Source organism: Aethalodelphis obliquidens, unplaced genomic scaffold, assembly GCF_003676395.1.
Source record: "Aethalodelphis obliquidens isolate GAN/ISIS:26980383/991018 unplaced genomic scaffold, ASM367639v1 scaffold38, whole genome shotgun sequence".
NCBI lineage: Eukaryota > Metazoa > Chordata > Mammalia > Artiodactyla > Delphinidae > Aethalodelphis > Aethalodelphis obliquidens.
In genome coordinates, this window is record NW_020837982.1 from 11,325,909 (window position 1) to 11,344,425 (window position 18,517).

Genomic DNA, 18,517 nt, shown 5'->3' on the forward strand with positions numbered 1-18,517 from the left:
AACTTCCCTGAAAACTGACCCACCGAAATCTAGTCAGCGTCTCAAAGCACCACACATAAACAAAGACTCTTAATTTTAACAGTTTTTAATGAAAGTTGTAAACAAGATCACTTCATTCCTGCATCTTCTCAATTGTTTCTTCCTTATATTTGCCCTTTTCCTTCCCTACTTGGCGAGACTTGGCTTTACGTTCGAGGATCTTTTTGCGGTCTTTGTCCAGTTTTAGTCTGGTGATGACCACCTGCAGACAAATAAGAAAAAATGCTCCTGAGCTTTAAACAATTACCAACACAGAACACATGGGAAACCCAACATTCAGTGCCGTTCCCCACACCTGTGGGAGTGGATGCCTAAACACTGAAGCGCCAGAAATGATTCTTTACCCCCAAACCTGGCTTAAATTTAAACGTTCACTAATGCTCAGCCAACAAAGGAGAAGGCAACGTGGCACTGGTGGTTCTTCTCACGTCCTCTTCTGTGCTTTATTTGAAAATCAGCTTTTTCTACTGCAAAACGTTTCAACTATTCCACTCCTCTCAGTTTTATAAGCTAACAAAGTCATACACGTTTTTGTTTCTATAGTAACGTTAGTACCACAAGGTTGGAAATTAAATGTAGCCTTCACACATGCTTCAACCTGCAAAACCTTTAGTGAAGTCATAGAACAGACCTTATTCCAACAGACTTGTCACTAAAGACACCCAGATTATGATAAATTTTAGTCTTAGAGAGGAAGGTGAGGGAAGGCAAAGACAGCACTGAACAAGGTCTGGAAATATAGCATAGCGACCAAAAGACAATCTCCACCGCCATGGAGGTTATATCTAATATGAGATGGAATGCTGGAGGACAGGGGCTAAATCATGATCGAGATTAGGCAAAGCCTCACGGAAAGGTCTATATTTGAACAGAGACCTGATAAGAAGGGTAGAGTATTCCAAACAGAACAGCAAGCACAGAAGTCCAGAGGCAGAAGAACTTCTAAGTTTAACAGGTGTGTTTCTCAAATTTGAGTGTGTCTGGAGGGCTTATAAAAATAGACCCCTGGGTCCCACCCCCAAATTCTGCTCCAGTAGACCTGGAAACAGAATGTACAATTCTATGAAGTTGCCAGGTGATCCTGCCAACCAGCAGACACACTGAGTAGCATGGCTGTAGGAACAGTAAAGAGGCCAGTGGACTAGAACACGGAGAGTGGAATAAGGTGACATCAAGAAGTAGCTGGTGATGGGACCTCCCTGGTGGCGCAGTGGTTAAGAATCCGTCTGCCAATGTAGGGGACACAGGTTCGAGCCCTGGTCGGGGAAGATCCCACGTGCCGCAGAGCAATTAAGCCCGTGCGCCACAACTACTGAGCCTGTGCTCTAGAGCCCACGAGCCACAACTACTGAAGCCCGCGTGCCGAGAGCCCGTGCTGTGCAGCAAGAGAAGCCACCGCGATGAGAAGCCGGTGCACCACAACGAAGAGTAGCCCCCACTCACCGCAACTAGAGAAAGCCTGTGCGCGCTGCAAGGAAGACCCGATACACCCAAAAATAAATAAATAAATAAAAAGAAGTAGTAGCTGGTGATCAGTCTTGTAGGCCACTCAGATGGTAACAATATTCTGGATACAATGTGACAGCAGTCAACAGGTCTTATCGACTCATGTGGGGTATATAATAATGACATTTTGGCCTGAGCCATTAGGACAAAGCTGCCACACACAGTGACGGTAACAAACTGCAAGAGGGTTCAAGGATAAAACCAGGAGTTTAAACATGTCAGGTATGAGATACTGATTGGGTATCCAAGTTGACATGCAAACTAGTCAACTGGATATTGAGGTTTGTCTGGAATAAGAGATGAAGATGAGCCACAAAGAGGGAGATCAACTGTCAAATGCTGCATTAAGTTCATAAAACACTAAGAACTGGTCACTGGATTGGTGACCTTGACAACAGCTCATCTAGTTGGGGGCAAAAATAAGACTGTAGTAAAGAATGGGAAAGTCTTCGCTCTTAAGAGATACACACTGACGTAATTAGAGGTGAAGTGCCAGGATGTTTGTAATCCACTAGTGGGCAGGGTAAAGGGCAAAGAAAATGGAGGTTGTGAATTCTAGGTGAAAGATATGCAACAGCTGTACTAGTCTTGCGACTTTCCTGTAGTTTGAAGATTAGATTTGTGGTGCCAACTCAAGATCTTAAAGAAACGAACACCTCATTATCTGAATAGGCACCAAGCACATTTATTACCTTTATATTAAACATATTTTTTTAATTGAGAGAAATTAGACAGCAGTATTGGAGAATTCACATTAAAGTCCAGGACACGAGAATCAGACCATCATCTTCTATTTTGGCTTAGATACCACTATCAATGGGATCTAGACCCTGAGGTCCAGATTTTTTCCATCTGCAAATGACTTAATACCTACTTTGCAGGGCTGTAAATGTGCCTTACTGTTTACTCAATTCTGTTTAATACACAGGGTATCAGCTCCATATTATCTAAAAACTACCCAATTTCCTATATTTTAAGATCTATTCATTTTTAGATTGATCGATCAGCTTACTAATAGCTTTTAAGGAAAAGGTACATTAAATACACATACAAAATAACTGTTAAAATTTCCTTCTCCCCTCTCAAGCATTCTTAAAAACACCCACCTTGCTGGGGTGAATGCCCACGTGGACAGTTGTGCCATTAGCCTTCTCCCGCTGCACTCGTTCAATGTAGATGACATACTTCTTCCTGTAAACCTGGACTACTTTGCCAATTTGCTGCCCTTTGTAGTGCCCTCGTACAACCTAAATGCAAATTCAAAAATAAAAGATATATGTGGTTAAAAGAATATTAAACTTGAAAATCAGGAAACCTATGAATCAGGTAAACATCATTCACGTTATCAGATATACAGGATCTTCCAATTTTGAAAGACCTAATCATTAATGGAAATGTGCCAATAATTCTATCTCTGGCTTCAATTAACCTGGAAATAAACTATGCTCCATATAAATCTACAGTGATGGACAGTGCATCCTACAACTGATGACCCACCAGCAGTGGTGGGCTTGTTAAAAGATTAAAAACGAGGAACAAGCCCACCTTGGTTTTTTGTACCGAGTTGACAAGGAAACTGTCACTCCATCTCAAAGGGAACAACAGGCCATAAATATTAAATTCACAACCCATTAAAGGGCCCAACTAAGTGCCAAAGAGTGGGCAGCAGCTAATATTTAAGGAAACATGCCACTTCTTTCCCTGAGGTTAACTAACATCGTTCTGTACCCGCAAGTCCCAACGACCCTCAGCTTGCCAAAGTGCTTCTGAACAGATGTTTCTTCCCAGTTGGAGAAAGCAGAGACTGCCTCCAAAACCTACTGGCACTTTTAGCACGAGCACAGGAGCGACAAATGGCTATTCATCTCATGAAATGCTGGTAACGTGTAAGCTGCTTTAGAGACTACTTGAATCTTAATCACTAGCTGCAAGTTACAGCTAAGAAACATTAATAGACATTTTCACTTAAATAGACTTGACAACTTATTTACTGGTACTCTCAAACAATCATATGGAACTACAGCTCACTTGTAACTTATATATGGATTTTGATTCAGGCACAGAATTGTTTACTGGTCCTCAAATGCCTCTCCAATGCCCAAACACACCCAGAAAAAGATAACTCCAAACTAAGATTCTGGTTCCAAACCCCCTTTCTTCTGTTTAATTATGACTGCATCTGACGCCTGAGACAACTGATTTTCACCAAAGTGTAAAGGTGAAGGAAGCTACATGCTTTTTGTTTAGCCCCCAGCTCAACTCCTTTTGCAATGCTGTTCTGGGAGCCAATGTCTCAGATGTATCGCTCTCAGAATGCAATCCATCGTCTGTGCCTAACGTGTGGGATATTCGCCAAGATGACCTGAACACGGCACATACCTGAACTTCATCATCCTTCCGGATGGGCATGGATCGGACATTGTACTTCTGTCTCAGCTCTTTAGAAAGAGGGGAAGACATAATTTTCCTGCGAATGTGGGAAGGCGCATTGAAATGCCTTTTCCGGTTCTTGCTTCGGTCAGAAGTCACAAAGGGATTGAACTTCATTTCGGCTAAATAAAAAGTTAAAAGAGGTGTAAACCCTTAAATGACCAAATCTCAGTTTACAAACAAGTAACTGCAACAATTTCATCTGGAAAGTTCAGAATGCTCACAAAAGCCGTCACATTCTTTAACTTCATCAAAAACTGCTTGTAGTGAACTGCTTTACTGGGATGTTTTCTGTATTTGCTTATGGAACAGAAGAACGTTCCATTACCAACACACCTGTTGTAATTAAACTTTTTGTTTACACTCTCAAACTGCATAACCACTGCGTAAGAAAGCTAAAACAGGCCTTATATTTCCGCTGAATTAGGGCAAAGCAGACTGACAATTCAACATCACATCACGTTTTAGAAAGACCAACCAACGTTAATCTGCGAACTTGAGCGTGAACACATTTAGCCCCATCCCAAATGAATGAAATCAGGCCCTCATCCCGAACCTGGAAAATGCACATAACTCGGGTCCAAAAAGCCTTCCAATGGGCGAGCGCCGTCTGAAAGTTCAGTAGATTTACCAAGAAGTTATCCTGAGACCATTCTTTAGGAAACTACAGTGCCCAGACTAGACTCCATCACCATAGGCCCTCTCCCCTTCAGCTCCCGTTTCGAAGTCCCCAAATCCTCTTTCCTCCTCCCTTCCCCACCCCGGCGGGCCTTGAGCTAGGAGAAAGGTCGAGACCATCCTGGCCCCCCTTCCCGGCTGCTACTCGGCCACCGGAACAGTATCGGGGCCCCCGGGATCGAGATACACCGTGCCCGTGAACGGATGGCTGCAGATTACACGCGCTGTCCCGGCAAACTCACCCGTTAGCGCTTCAGCGATGGCCACAAAAGGGAAGAAATCCACACACAGCTTCCGGTTTTGTAAGTTTCCGAGAGGTCTCGCGAGACCGATGTTTCTTGGAGCGAGAGAGGCACAGAGTTTGAACGCGGACGGAAAACTGGGAAAGAAATTGATCACTAGCGTCATCTCGTGGCTCGGAGGGGAACTGCAGAGCCCTTCTCCAGGTCCTGGTGCCTTCCGTGAGAGCTCTGGGTTCTGCAGCTGCGTCCTCTGGGAACGGTGGTTCCCGGGCAAGTGGCGGGGGCTGCTTGGGGTCTGACTGCCCCGCCGGGTGTTGAGGGAGCTAGCGGCCCCAGGGACCCGTGTCCCTTCACTCGAACACCGGGCAGCGGGTACTCCCTTAGCCGGGAAAGGGCAGGTCCTATATTTGACCGCCAGGTGGCGCTGGGACTCCGGCCGGCCGGTCACCTCGGTTACCTGGACCTCGGGCCAAGGGCGTGGGCCTGTCGAGTGTGCCTGACAGGTAACCAGCCAGCTCCAGCCCGGCGCCCGCAGCCGCCCCAACACCAATGTGTGTGTTGACTGCTCCGCGGGGCCCGCCCGAGGTTCGGCTCCCGCCGGCGAGGGGCCTTCCGAGGACTGGGGCCGCGGGTCTGCCCCCGCCCCGCTGAACTAGGTCTGAACCCGCGTTTCTAACGAGCTCCCAGGTGATGCCGAGGGTGCTGGTCCGAGACCACACTTTGAGGATAGCGGCGTGAGGAAGCTTTTCCACGTAGAGAACTGTGCCTTTTCTTTCTTTTTTTAAAAAATAAATTTATTTTATTTATTTATTTTTGTCTGCGTTGGGTCTTCATTGCTACACGCCGGCTTTCTCTAGTGCGGTGAGCGGTCTTCTCATTGCGGTGGCTTCTCTTGTTGCGGAAAACAGGCTCTAGGCGGGCAAGATTCAGTAGTTGTAGCTCACGGGCTCTAGAGCTCAGGCTCAGTAGTTGTGGCGCACGGGCTTAGTTGCTCCATGGCATGTGGGATCTTCCGGACCAGGGCTCGAACCCGTGTCCTCTGTACTGGCAGGCAGACTCTTAACCACTGTGCCGCCAGGGAAGCCCCACTGTGCCCTTTTCTTAATTTTACTGCCTGCTCACATTCAGTTCAGGATCTGATGGAAGCCGGGCAAGGGGGTGCACCCTCCTGAAGGATTGCAGTGCGGGGTGAACTCCCGCCGCGTGCCTGGCCGTGCACCTAGTAAGCGACCGGTTTCTGTTGAATGAATAACGCAGGTGTCATACTAGGGGAAGACACACGTTTCATGATACTTAAGACGTAGTAAGCTTGCAGAGTCTTAGGGACACCCTCTACTCACTGCCTTTTTAACTCCTTTAATCCACCAAATAGCCTTGCCATCCTGGTATTGTTGTCCTGTTTTACAGATGAGGACCCTGAGCCACAGAGAAGTGAGAGGAGCTCGTGCAAGGTTATCCAGAACCCATAGGTTATAGACGAACCCGTGCAGGCTGGCTTCCCAGCCCCTTCTGATAATTCCCTATATGGTCCCACTTTGTAGGAACCCACTGGGGTCAAGTCAAAGAGTGAGAAACCATATCCTTGAGGGCCCAGAGTGGAGTCAGTGAAGAACATGTGTTTTCATGATTTAAAAATAGTTGTGTTCTTAAATATGCTGTGAAGATATAGCCCCGGATTTTATTTGTTATTCAAAACTTCAGTGAGAGCAGAATTCTTCTGCTGCAATTCTTTTCAACAAATGTTTATGGAACATCTTTCATGGGCCAGCCAGGTTGCACCCTGGAGCTACAAAAGGCAATTAGTCAAAGTTTCTGCCTGCAGGAAGCTCACTGTCTAAGAGATGAGATAAACAACAAAATTAACAACCACAGGACCCCAGAGAAGTGCTCGCTGAGCCTGGCTATCCTTGGTGCCTGGGTGCTTCGGGAAAAGAAGAGAACTCTGGGGTCCGGGAAGACCTGGGGTGAAGTCGCCCTTTAGTGACCTTTGAGGAATGTTAAAATTAGCTCCAGGAGGCAGAGGGAATAGCTTGAGGGAAGGCGTGGAGGTGTGAAGCCCATGACACACTGTCACCAGGTGCCGGGTCCCTGTGGCTGGCATGAGAGGGATTCAGAGAGGAGCCCATGGGGCTCTGGGGTTGAGCTGAGTTTGACCTGGACGCTGAAAGTCGTAGGGAGCTGCTGAAGGCTCCTGCCTCCCTTTCTGGTCTTCACCTTCTCATTCCTCTTATTGTCTTTACTAGTTTCCTTCATCGCCTCTTCTTCAGGCCTCCCCATCATCTTTCTCTCTTCCCACAAAGGTCCTCTCTGTTTCTTCAGCCTCCCCATCATTCTCTGCTGTCACCCAAGCCTCTCAGGCCTCCCTCCCTCCATCCAACACAGTCATCGAAATGAAACTCGAGCCCACTCACCATGTGGAAACATAACCACTTTATACAGTGTGAAGACTGTTGGAAGTTGTACCCACAGATGCAGATGACTGCTAGCCTAGTTATACAGTCTGTTTATCTTCACAAGTGTCTGTTGGGCGTCATGGCGCCACCCTACATGAACCTCTGGCCACCTCACCTGGCTGTCCTCTCTCCACATTCTTCTTACGTGAGTCCTTTTTTTTTCTTTTCTTTTTTGAGTCTTAACCACTGGACCTCCAAGGAAGTCCCCAAGTGAGTCCTTTTAAACCGGCTCCTTCGGGTCATTTTGAGGGTGGTCTTTGTGTAGCCCTAAGACACACCAAGGTAGGTATTATCCAGGCTTCATGCCTACATCCCTGGACTAAACTTTTTTTTCTGGACCACAAACCGTCATGTTTACTTGTTCATTTGTTCACCCATTCATTCCTTCACTCATGCATTCTTCAAATATTTATGCAGCTTCGACTCTTTCCTAAATTCTGTGCCAGACACTTGGTATGATCTGAGCAAGATCAGTTAAGATCTAGCCTCTTGTCAAGGAGCACATTGTCTAGAAGGAGGAGACGGACTTGTCAACAAACACGCATCATCAAGTGTCTCGGGAAGATGGTGGAATGCAGCAGGGGACACAGCACAGGTGCGGCCAATTCTAACCAAGGTAAGGGCTGGGGGAGGTTTTATAGGTAACCCATGAACTGTTTCTGGAAAGCTAGGTAGGAGTTTTCCAGGTAGACAATGGGGGAAGCGTGTTCCAGGTGGAGAGAGCTACCCAAACGAGAGCCCAGAGGCCTGCACCAGCATTGCTTGTAGGAACTGCCAGTAGTTTGTGTTGAGAATTAGTTGTGGTGCTCCTTTGTTCTGGGTTTGAGGAGGACGAAGGAAAGGGACAAGTTGTGAGGGTGGGCCAAGGTTGTTTATTTTGTATCAAAAAAGGACATTTGGATCGTGAAGGTCAAAGAGAGAAGTGGGGATTGCAGAAGAGCTGCCCGCGTCCTCAGGCTTCACTGAGGGCAGAGGTCACGGGCCGAGGGGCAGAGCGGTCTCTGATGTGCCTGCCCAGACTCCTGGCAGCCCTGGCCTGGGGCCCACCAGTGCAGTAGGGATCCTTCGGCTCGCTGGGTCGGCCTAGACTGTGTATGAGAGCTAAAGGTTATTGTAATGGGAGGTGGCAAAGGGAGTGAGTATGTGTGAGTGTGAGAGTGTGTGTGTAAAGGCGGGGGTATGCCGCTGGACAAGGGGAGAAAGAGAGGAGTGACAGTTTATGTTTAACCTCGGGGCATCCGTCTGCCTGTCTACCTATCTATCTATGTTATCTTCCTGTAGTGCCCTGACCCCAGGGTGGTTGCTTAAAGCGAAAGATTTTATTTGAGAAAGAAAAGGAAGGATAGAGAAGAGGGAATCAAAACAGGGAATTCCCTGGCAGTCCAGGGGTTAGGACTCCCACTCTCAATGCCAGGGGCCTGGGGAGTTGGAGAGCTAAGATCCCACAAGCCGCGCAGCACAGCCAAAAAAAATCGAGAAAGAGGGAATCAAGATGAGCACATTAAATGGTGGGGCCCAGAGAAATCCCTAGGAACTTAGGAACGCTGAGAATATTAAACATTGTACCTTCCTTCCTGGGTGCCTGGTGAGCCTGAGATGTCATACCTCGGACGAGACACATCAGCTGACGCTCTGGAACCACAGGGCAAGCAGTCTGGCGGCTCCTGGGGCCGACTCCTCACTAGGCAAGTGTGTACACTGAAGATATCTTTAGCTTCTGATATAATTTTTCAATTTAATGTTCAGATAATACCTACATTTACTTGGTTCAAAAATCCCTAAATACCAAAGGTAAAGGGAGAAGTTCCCTTTCCATTCCATCATTTTCTCATCCCCATCCACAGTTCACCACTCTTACTAGTTTTTTTTTGAATATTCCCAATTGCTTTATGCGCAAATAAGCAAATCAGAAAGTAAATTCTTTTTCATTTTTTTGGGCACGCCACGCGGCATGTGGGATCTAGTTCCCTGACCAGGGATCGAACCCGTGCCCCCTGTAGTGGAAGCACAGTCTTTTTTTTTTTTTTTAACATCTTTATTGGAGTACAATTGCTTTACAATGGTGTATTAGTTTCTGCTGTATGACAAAGTGAATCAGCTATACGTATACATATATCCCCATATCTCCTCCCTCTTGCGTCTCCCTCCCACCCTCCCTATCCCACCCCTCTAGGTGGTCACAAAGCACCGAGCTGATCTCCCTGGGCTATGCAGCTGCTTCCCACTAGCTATCTATTTTACATTTGGTAGTATTTATGAGTCCATGCCACTCTCTCACTCCGTCCTAGCTTACCCTTCTCCCTCCCCGTGTCCTCAAGTCCATTCTCAGCGCACTCTTAACCACTGGACACCAGGGAAGTCCCGGAAAGTAAATTCTTATGCCCCCACTTTCTACACAGGTTGTAGTATCGGATACCCAGCGTTTCACACCTTGCCTCTGCCCATCGGCCATTGGATCTTGGAGACTTTCAGTCAGTTTGCAGGTCCTTCCTTGTTCTTTTTACAGCTGCATGACAGTTCCTGCATCTCAAGTTACACAACCAGCCCCTTCTGACTGGCATGCAGGGTTTCCCAATTCTTTGTTTTTAGGAACAACACTGCAGTTACATATGTCAATGCCACAATATGCAAGTGTATCTGTCACATACCTTTCTAGAACGGGAATTGCTTGGTCAAAGTGGACATTTGATAGATAATGTCAAATTTCCCCTCCTAGGGGTTTTATCAGTATCCCTTCCTACCAACCTCACGTGCTTCCCTCAGCGTTGGCAGCAGGGTGAGTTTAGACAAGCTAATAGGTGAAAAACGGGACGCCAGCAGAATTGTAATTTGCACTCCTTTCACAAGTGTGGCTGAGTAAATGTTTAAGAGCCATTTGCATTTGTGTTTTCGGATGGTCTTTTTCATTTAAAAAGAATTATCCTAAAAGGCCAGGCTCATCGCTTCCCACATGCATTTACAGTGTGTCTGGAATCTTTGAGAAAATATATAGCTTTTGACATTCTTTGAAAATAAAAGGAGTGCTATCTACAAGTCACGACTGAACAATATGGAAACACTACAGGGATTTCGAAATTAACTTTCGGCAAACACAACAGAATCTGAAGAGGCTAAAAGCAGGTCCCCAGACATTCATGACACTGTTTGAAGCAGCCTGGGTGTGGTTAAAACTGACTCAGTAGAGTCTTTGTAAATGTAACATTTTAATTCCTGTAATAAACATTTTTCCCATGAATCCACCTGTACCTCCCCCAATAGCACCTATGTTCTTCTCTAGTCTTGAAAAGAAGCCCATAAGTGCATTAAATCAACTCTTTCTGTGTCCCAATATCCCCTGCAGGTGGATCCCATCCCCGAATGGTCCCCAAATGACCACCATTACAGGCTTTTAGGAACTAGGTAAGAGGGCGCTACTTCTTTCCCCACAGACAGCGAGCTTCGCTGAGAGAGGCAGAGGCTGTGGAGAGCTTGGCTGTTGGCACACCTGGGCTCTGAACCACCCATTTCAGAAAACAGCTTGAGGTTTTTGCTGGTTTTAGTCCTAAAATTAAGATGATGGCCCACTGACTTATGGGCCTTAATAAACAGAAGATAGCTGTCCCCGAATGGCTCGCTCCCCAGACAAGACCCAATCTGAGCTTTTTCTAGTGTCCTCATCAAGGACCCCCAGCATAGGCGGGGTCCCCAGGTGATGTGACCTTGGCCAGCGCCGACAACAGCTGGGTTCCAGCGTTCACTGAGACAGAAGCGTCTCTGCCAAGCACAGCTGTCTTCTTCCCCACCCTTCCTCACCCAGCCCAGCCTGGGAATCCACCCCGGGAACTGGCCCAGCTGGTGTGGCCTCTAATGAGTGGTTGGTCATGAGGAAGAGGAGAACCTGGGCTGGGAGGAAGCCCCCAGGGGTTCGTTTGCCCACATAGTTTTCAGCTGACTCAAGTCCCGGCCACCAGGCTTCCCCTGCACTGCCCGCTTTCCACGCTATCCTTGAAAACCCCAGGACTCAAAATTTGGACCATTCTTGGGCCGGGGAGGCTTGGGGAGACCTCCGGCTCTGTGGGCCATTCTGCTGGCCTCAGCCTCTGTCAACAAACTTCCGACTCCTGATGTGGCCTCCACTCCCCTTTTCTGTTCCTTCCTCCAGGAGCTCCCTGAGATCAGCTTCTCCCTCAGGGAAGACCTTCCAGGCTGGCACCCTTGCCCAGCTGTGGGGTGTCATGGATGGGGGCTGAGATTCCAGGAAACACAAGCGCCTTTGGCCCCTGCGCCACCCCTTCTGTTTATTGCTCGGAGCGGGTTGGAGGACGGTGGCTGGGAATTCTGTCCTGGAGAAGTCCTGCCCTTGGGCCCCTCTGGGATGTACCCGACGCAGAACCCCAGCTGGGCTCAGGCAGGTCACCTGGCAGGTGAGGACTACCCCTCGGGGCTGGTGAGCCCACAGGACGGAGCAGCCGCCCATCTCCCTGCGTTGCTCGGCTCCAGCCTAGAGGAAGGGTCAGCTTCCCCGGAGGGTATGCCCCTGCTGCTGTTTCTGAGCAAGGGTGTCCATCACGCTTTCCTCCCTGGCCTGGAGCCTGGAGTTTCCATTTCATTCAGCCCAGAGCCTGGCTGCTCAGCCCAGCCCTGGCCTCCCTGTTCTCCCTGAGACGCACTGGGAGCAAGGAGCCCGGGGTGGGGAGATGCCACTGGACCTCCAGCCAGCACCGCCCTAACATCCCTTCTGCCCCTGGCCATCCCTCAGGGCTCGGCTGACATCCCCCAGGCAGCCTGGCTGTGTGAGCGGGCAGCTTCCAGAGCGGCCCTCGGGCCGGTGCCCCACTCACGCGTGCTTCCTCACCAGCAGCACCCAGGGCAGGATGGCAGCCACCACGGACACCACGGCAATGAGGACGATGAGCAGTAGGGCCTGGAAGCGGCTGCAGAACGACCGGGTGGAGCTGGGCACCGGGGAGGCCTCCAAGAGCTCGGCCAGGCTGCGCCCGGGCAGGATGCTGTCCTGCTTCCCCAGGGGTATCCCATGGCTGCTGATGAGGAAGATCTGCGGCTCCCGGAGCAGGCCGGGAGGCGGGTCCAAGGGCACGATCAGGGTCTGAGAGCTCTTGTCCAGCTTGGAGGGCCAGCAGGAGCTCTTCTTGTCGAGGAAGGTGACGTAGCGGCAGACGGGGCAGACGACGGTCCTCTGGACCTGCCCGTCCACGCGCGTGGAGAGGAGGTACTTGACCAGGCAGTCATGGCAGAACATGTGGCCACAGCTCAGCGTCCGGCTGGCGCCCTCCATTTCGCGGAACTTCTCGTAGCACACGGGGCACTCGCCGCCCAAGCTTTCCTTGCTCTCCCCCTCGGACATGGCCGCACGGGAGAGCAGGGCCCTGGCTGTGGGCGGGAAGGGCCAGAGCATCAGCGCCTATCCCTCCTTCGCTCCCCTGCCGGACCCCTCCGGGCCTCCCGGCACCCCGCTGCCTCCGCCCCCTCCTCCCCGGTCCTCTCCCGCTGCTCCTCCTCCAGGGTCTACCGGAAGTAACCCCGGACCCGCCGGAAGCGATGAGGGGCCGCTTCCGGAAGGGGGATCGGGAGACAAATAACGAGAGCTCCCAGCCACGCTGGGCTCTGGAATGAGGTGGGTGGCGGGGGAAGGTGTACCCTCCCACCTCCAGCCCGACGGGCACTCGCTGTGAGGTCACCGCCTCCCGCTTCCTGGTTCCAGGCCCGAAGTGGAGGCCGGAGGACCCATTTCCCAGGGGAAGCGGGTGGCTAAGCGGTTGCACCGGCGGCCTCAGTCCAGGCCTCAGTGTGGGCGTGTGCCCAGAGTGGCCGTTTTCCAGAACAGCCGCTGCTGCTGCTGCGTTTCCCCGCTTGGGCTGGCCGACCCACTGGGTTGTGCGCAGCCGCTGCGCCGCATTCCTGTGTGCCACGTGTGGCTGTAAAGCAACGAGGGGTTTGAAAATGAAACTCCAAACTTACACATCCAAATGACGGCTGGCCGGCCGCGCGGTCACGTCAGGGAGCTGTGGGCTCCTTCCTTTGCCCGTCACAGCTCACTCATCCTTCAGACTCTTCCCGGAGGCCTGCCCGAGGCTGCGAGAGAACCTTCGGATTAACCTCTGTGAAGGCAGATTTTCATCCTTCGAGGATACGTCTGGTATTTGGAAATGGCCAAAAGTCACCGGGTGCCCATTCTGGTGAGAAAGCAAATGAGTACTCAAGTGGCATGAGATTGTTTTAAATCAAAGAAAAGGAGTCACCATGATGCAACAGGTGGGTTTCTAACATTATCCGAGAGCTAAAGAGAGGCTCCAGCGATGCTGTCAGCAACGGCAACATTGTTGGATTTAGTCCAGTTTCCCAAGGTGTGAACCTTGATGGGAAACACCTCTTTGGGTATGTGATGTGGTCCAAGTGTTCTCATTATTCAACGTGTCCCCAACGTGTCACAGCTGTGTCATCTAAACTCCTCTAGAACAGCCTCTTCCTGTTATTGATATATCAGTGATGTAGACAAAGACCCCTGGACGCACTGACAACTAGAGCCGTGTGGCAGCCCCCAGATCTGAGAGATGACCTAGTGAGAACAAGGTTAGTTACTAGGAAGGACGAACTAGAGTTGGTTTAATCACAAATCTTTTGGAATCTCTCCCCGCTCCTGGCTTGGTTCCAAGTCCATCTTGCCAAGTTGAAAACTTGGTCCCATAACCAAGAAAGAGCAAAAATATGTAGAGGGAGGGGTAGGGGACTGGGGACCCTGGTGGCAACACCAAAGCCTTTGCAGGGGTTTTCAGGCTTTGGTCTCTGAAGTGGTCAGTGTGGCTTCCATGCTGGGGTGAGGGTTCAAGTGCTCAGACTCTGAAGCTGGCTTCAAATCCTTGATATACCCAAGGATATATCTGTATAACCTGTCTGAGCCTCGATTTTCCATCTCTAAGGTGGGGTTGATGATAATCGTACCACCTTCCTCTCAGCGTTGTCCAGAGTATTAAGTGAGGTAGCAAGAGTGAAGAGTCTGGCTCGCAGTAAGTGCTCAATAAACGGTAGGTGTCATTGTTAAGGCCGCCGAGCCCTTTCCCCTCCTGACATCTGCCTTCCGGCCTTCCCTCTCCTCCCCAGATGTTCCTTATTACATAAGTGACTAAAGAATATCACACCCCTGACAGAGGGCAGCTCCCATCAAATTAGAATAACTGAACAGGATGACAATAGATTAGGTAAGTGATGGGCAGTAGATCATTAAGATGGTGATTCCAGAGTTTCTCAGACTTTTTACTTTTTTGTTTCATAACACACTTGCAAGTGTCTAAACTGGGGTTATTCTCAGGATGACCTAGGTTTTCTTAAGCCGACCAACTGCTAACATGTCCCCCTGCATCTCATTATTCCCCACAGGCATATGGTGGCAATTCCATCCATCCAGTTATTCAACAAATATTTATTGACCGCTTGCTGCGGGCTAGGTACTGAGCCAGGCATTGGAGATATGCAGTGATCAGGAAAGCCCTTCATGGGGCTTCCCTGGTGGCGCAGTGGTTGAGAGTCCGCCTGCCAATGCAGGGGACACGGGTTTGTGCCCCGGTCCAGGAAGGTCCCACATGCCACGGAGCGGCTGGGTCCGTGAGCCATGGCCGCTGAGCCTGCACGTCCGGAGACTGTGCTCCGCAACGGGAGAGGCCACAGCAGTGAGAGGCCCCCGTACCGCAAAAAAAAAAAAAAAAAAAAGAAAGCCCTTCATGAAACTTTAGAGCCTAGGGGACATTTATAAGTTTTCTTGAAACAAGATTTTTTTAAAAGGAGGGATGATCAATCGCTTAAGTTGTTTGGGTAACTAAGAAGTAAGTTATCAAGACAGGCAAGAGAAGTAAAGCAGGGACTTCCCTGGTGGCACAGTGGTTGAGAGTCCGCCTGTCAATACAGGGGACACGGGTTCGAGCCCTGGTCTGGGAAGATCCTACATGCCGCGGAGCAACTAAGCCCGTGCGCCAGAACTAGTGAGCCTGTGCTCTAGAGCCCGCAAGCCACAACTACTGAAGCCCGCGTGCCTAGAGCCCGTGCTCTGCAACAAGAGAAGCCGACGCTCTCTACAATGAGAGAAAGCACACGTGCAGCAATGAGGACCCAACGCAGCCAAAAATAAATAAATAAATAAATAAATTTTAAAAAGGAGAAGTAAAGCAGTTAGATAAGAGAATGCTGGGGGAAGAAAGGACTTCTGAGGCCATTTAGGAAAATCTAGTTTTATAGGTGAGCAGACCCGGGTCCAGAGATGGGGAAGTGACTTGTCTGAGGTCACCTGGGAAGGAGAATGGAGAGGGAGATGGGAGAGAGAGAGAGAGATTTCATAGATAGTATAGAAAACATTAGAATCAGTTGATAGATTGGGTGGGTGAGTAGATATTAGCCAAATCAGGAAGCACTTTCCTCCTTGGGATGAGAAGGGGAGCAGGGAGGACTGAGTTTGAGGAAAAATTAAAAGGATGCAGGGGATGCAAAAGACATCCCAGGTCCCCACTGGTGGCTTCTCTGTGCAGTCCCTTCCCCATCGTGTGCTTCGGGAGAGGCATGTCACTCACGTCTGGACAATGCCACCCGCCCTCCATCCCCACCTTCTCACCTCCCTTTCTCAGTCTCCCTGATGCCTCCCTCCTTGCGTCCCTCCCTTTCTCTTAATTCCATTTCATTCTCCATCCTTGAGTTCCTCTTATGGGCCTGACTCTGTCTCGAGTGCTGGGGCAGGGGAGAGGGCAGCAGAAGAAATGCAAGGAATAATGCTCTGATTTGGGCACAAACTAGCTAAATAACAGTGCAAGACATTATCTACCAAAGGCATCCCCATTGGTGCTTCAGGAAATTTCGGGGAAGGAGGGCTGAAAAGTCTTCCTAGGTGAGATGGGACCAGTGTTGAGCTAATAAATAATTATAACAGCGACTATTTATTGAACACTAGTTATGTGCTTAGCATTTTGCATGCCTTCCTCATTTCATCATGACAGCGACTCTGGGAGGGGGATATTATTTCCATTTTACAGATGAGGAACCGCGAGGCTTAAGTAACTTGTTCAAAGTCAGGCTGCTAGTCCTGGGCAGACCCAGGGTTCGGGGCCACGTCAGTCTGGTTACGTGGCCCATGCTGCGTACCACCCTCCTGTAGTGAGGGTTCGGATGCCTCCGTGGAGGGCGTTCCAGACCTTGATCCAAGGAGTAGGTGAAGAATCGAGAGCAGGGTGGCAGAATCGGAGGTCCCAGCCCTCACAGAATGTTTCTCTACAGAAACACTGATCTAACAAGCATCCAGGGGTGAGCGTACCTCACGAGAGCTGCAGAATCCAGCTGTATATGTTAAATATGTACAGCTTGTTGTATGGCAATCATACCTCAGTAAAGCTTTTTTTTTTTTAAGGAATAGATGAAGCCTGGATGGGAAAGTGATTCCCCAGACTTCCCTCCTCAGAGTGATTGTAAACGGGGCTGCCCCTCCAGCGCCTGGGAGGCAGGGGAGGACGAGGGCCAGCTCAGGGGGAGCCGTCCTCATGAAGCCCCAGTGCCTAGTTTCACCCACAGCAGCCCACCTCGAGGACTGGAGGGGGGTGTCACCAGCCCAGACGATCCCCGCCCCCCACCTTGGGACAGTGAGCCTGTGAGGCAGAGTGAGACTTGTGGGCACCGGGTTTCCCTCCTGGATTCCCAAGGCAAGGCTTTGTTGACCACTTGCTCACCCCTAGACACCATACACACACACACACGCACACACTCCACACACACACTCTCTCTCTCTCTCACACACACACCCTGGCATCAGTCCAATGTCAGTGCAGAGCCCTGCCAAGCTCTGACTGGATCCCACTCCTTCCCTGCCCCCAGCCCGGACCCCAGACTCACTTTGGCTGGGACCAGGGCGAGCAGCATCTGCCTCTCCACCCGGGGCCTCCATGGAGCAGGTCTGAGCCACCCAGAGGTGCTGGGCGGGTGGCACGTCCTCCTGCCGCTGTCACTGTGACAGCCACTGCCTCCAAGGCATTTCCTAGTGACTGAGCAGGTCGGGAGGACAGCACGGGGAAGTGAATGTCGGCCAACCCGTTTGAGGCTGGGAGGCTCCTGGCGTTGCCCAGGGGTTTGGCCCCTGCTGGAGTCAGGTGATGTCGATGAGGATGCTAGGAGAGGAAGGGCCCCTGCCTAAGGAGGAGCCCAGGGATGGGTGCTGGAGACAAGCAGAGGGTCTCACGATGGAGGCGGTGATCCAGGAGCTCTTTGACTGAGGCTCCCCAGAGATAGGTCTCCGCAGCCCAACAATAAAAGTCATACAGCCCTTCAGCCTCCTGGATCCATTTCCGCGAGCCTCCCCTAGCCCCCTGCTCCCCTGCCATGATAGGGTGAAGGGGTCAGTAATGCTTTGCCACCCAAAGTCATACACAAATATTTGGGTGATGTGCTTATGTACATTTGTCCTTCATCTCACACTCAAAGGGGCTCAGAGCTCCAAAGACCAAACACCATGGAGATAAAGAAGGAGGCAGAGTAAAACAAAGAAAGTAGGGCTTCCCTGGTGGTGCAGTTGTTAAGAATCTGTCTGCCAATGCAGGGGATGTGGGTTCGAGTCCTGGTCTGGGAAGATCCCACATACGGCGGAGCAACTAAGCCTGTGCACCACAACTACTGAGCCCGAGTGCCACAACTGCTGAAGCCCGCATGCCTAGAGCCCCTGCTCTGCAATAAGAGAAGCCACCAATGAAAAGCATGGTTACTGCAGCTTGTCGCTTAGCCTGCATGCAGCAGCAAAGACCCAACACAGCCAAAAAAAAATAAAATAAATAAATTTATTTAAAAAAACCCCAATAAAGTAGAAATGCACACCTGCATGGAAGGAAGCCCCTGATATCACATGAAACAGTAAGTTTCAGGACAGTCTCTGTGATTCTGTTTATGGAAATGATGATGATATATTATCATTTTTATAGAGGAAAAATCTGGAAGATACCTCCAACTTGATAGTTTTATCTCTGGAGGAACTTTTTTTTTTCTTAATTTATTTATTTTGACTGCTAGGGGTCTTAGTTGCAGCATGCAGGATCTTTAGTTTTGGCATGCAGGATCTAGTTCCCTGAACAGGGATCAAACCCGGGCCCCCTGCATTGGGAGCACAGAGTCTTAACCACTGGACCGCCAGGGAAGTCCCTGGAAGACCTTTCT

At 50.0% G+C, this 18,517-nt stretch overlaps 2 protein-coding genes across 3 annotated transcripts; both read right to left on the reverse strand.

Moving 5' to 3' along the window:
• Positions 1-67: 67 nt before the first annotated feature.
• Positions 68-5,010, reverse strand: RPL26 (ribosomal protein L26). The gene is made up of 4 exons (XM_027131019.1): positions 4,896-5,010; positions 3,925-4,097; positions 2,652-2,792; positions 68-241 (listed from the first exon to the last, which is right to left on the reverse strand). The coding sequence occupies exons 2-4, from the start codon at positions 4,090-4,092 to the stop codon at positions 113-115; spliced, it is 438 nt and encodes a 145-aa protein (XP_026986820.1). The 5' UTR covers positions 4,093-4,097; positions 4,896-5,010; the 3' UTR covers positions 68-112.
• Positions 5,011-9,768: 4,758 nt separating this feature from the next.
• RNF222 (ring finger protein 222) lies at positions 9,769-17,347 on the reverse strand. 2 transcript variants are annotated; one of them, XM_027131035.1, is made up of 3 exons: positions 17,210-17,347; positions 13,307-13,521; positions 9,769-12,718 (listed from the first exon to the last, which is right to left on the reverse strand). In XM_027131035.1, the coding sequence occupies exons 2-3, from the start codon at positions 13,308-13,310 to the stop codon at positions 12,165-12,167; spliced, it is 558 nt and encodes a 185-aa protein (XP_026986836.1). In that variant the 5' UTR covers positions 13,311-13,521; positions 17,210-17,347; the 3' UTR covers positions 9,769-12,164. The 2 variants fall into 2 exon arrangements, with proteins under 2 accessions (XP_026986836.1, XP_026986837.1); XM_027131036.1 differs by lacking the exon at positions 17,210-17,347 and having other exon boundaries at positions 13,307-14,927.
• Between the last annotated feature and the right edge of the window lie 1,170 nt (positions 17,348-18,517).

Coding starts and splice junctions, on each gene's coding strand:
- RPL26 (XM_027131019.1), bottom strand. CDS start 4,092: ATGAAGTTCAATCCCTTTGTGACTTCTGACCGAAGCAAGAACCGGAAA. Junction 2,793..3,924: donor GGAAGGATGATGAAGTTCAG/GTATGTGCCGTG, acceptor ATTTGCATTTAG/GTTGTACGAGGGCACTACAA. Junction 242..2,651: donor TGGGCATTCACCCCAGCAAG/GTGGGTGTTTTT, acceptor ATTTGTCTGCAG/GTGGTCATCACCAGACTAAA.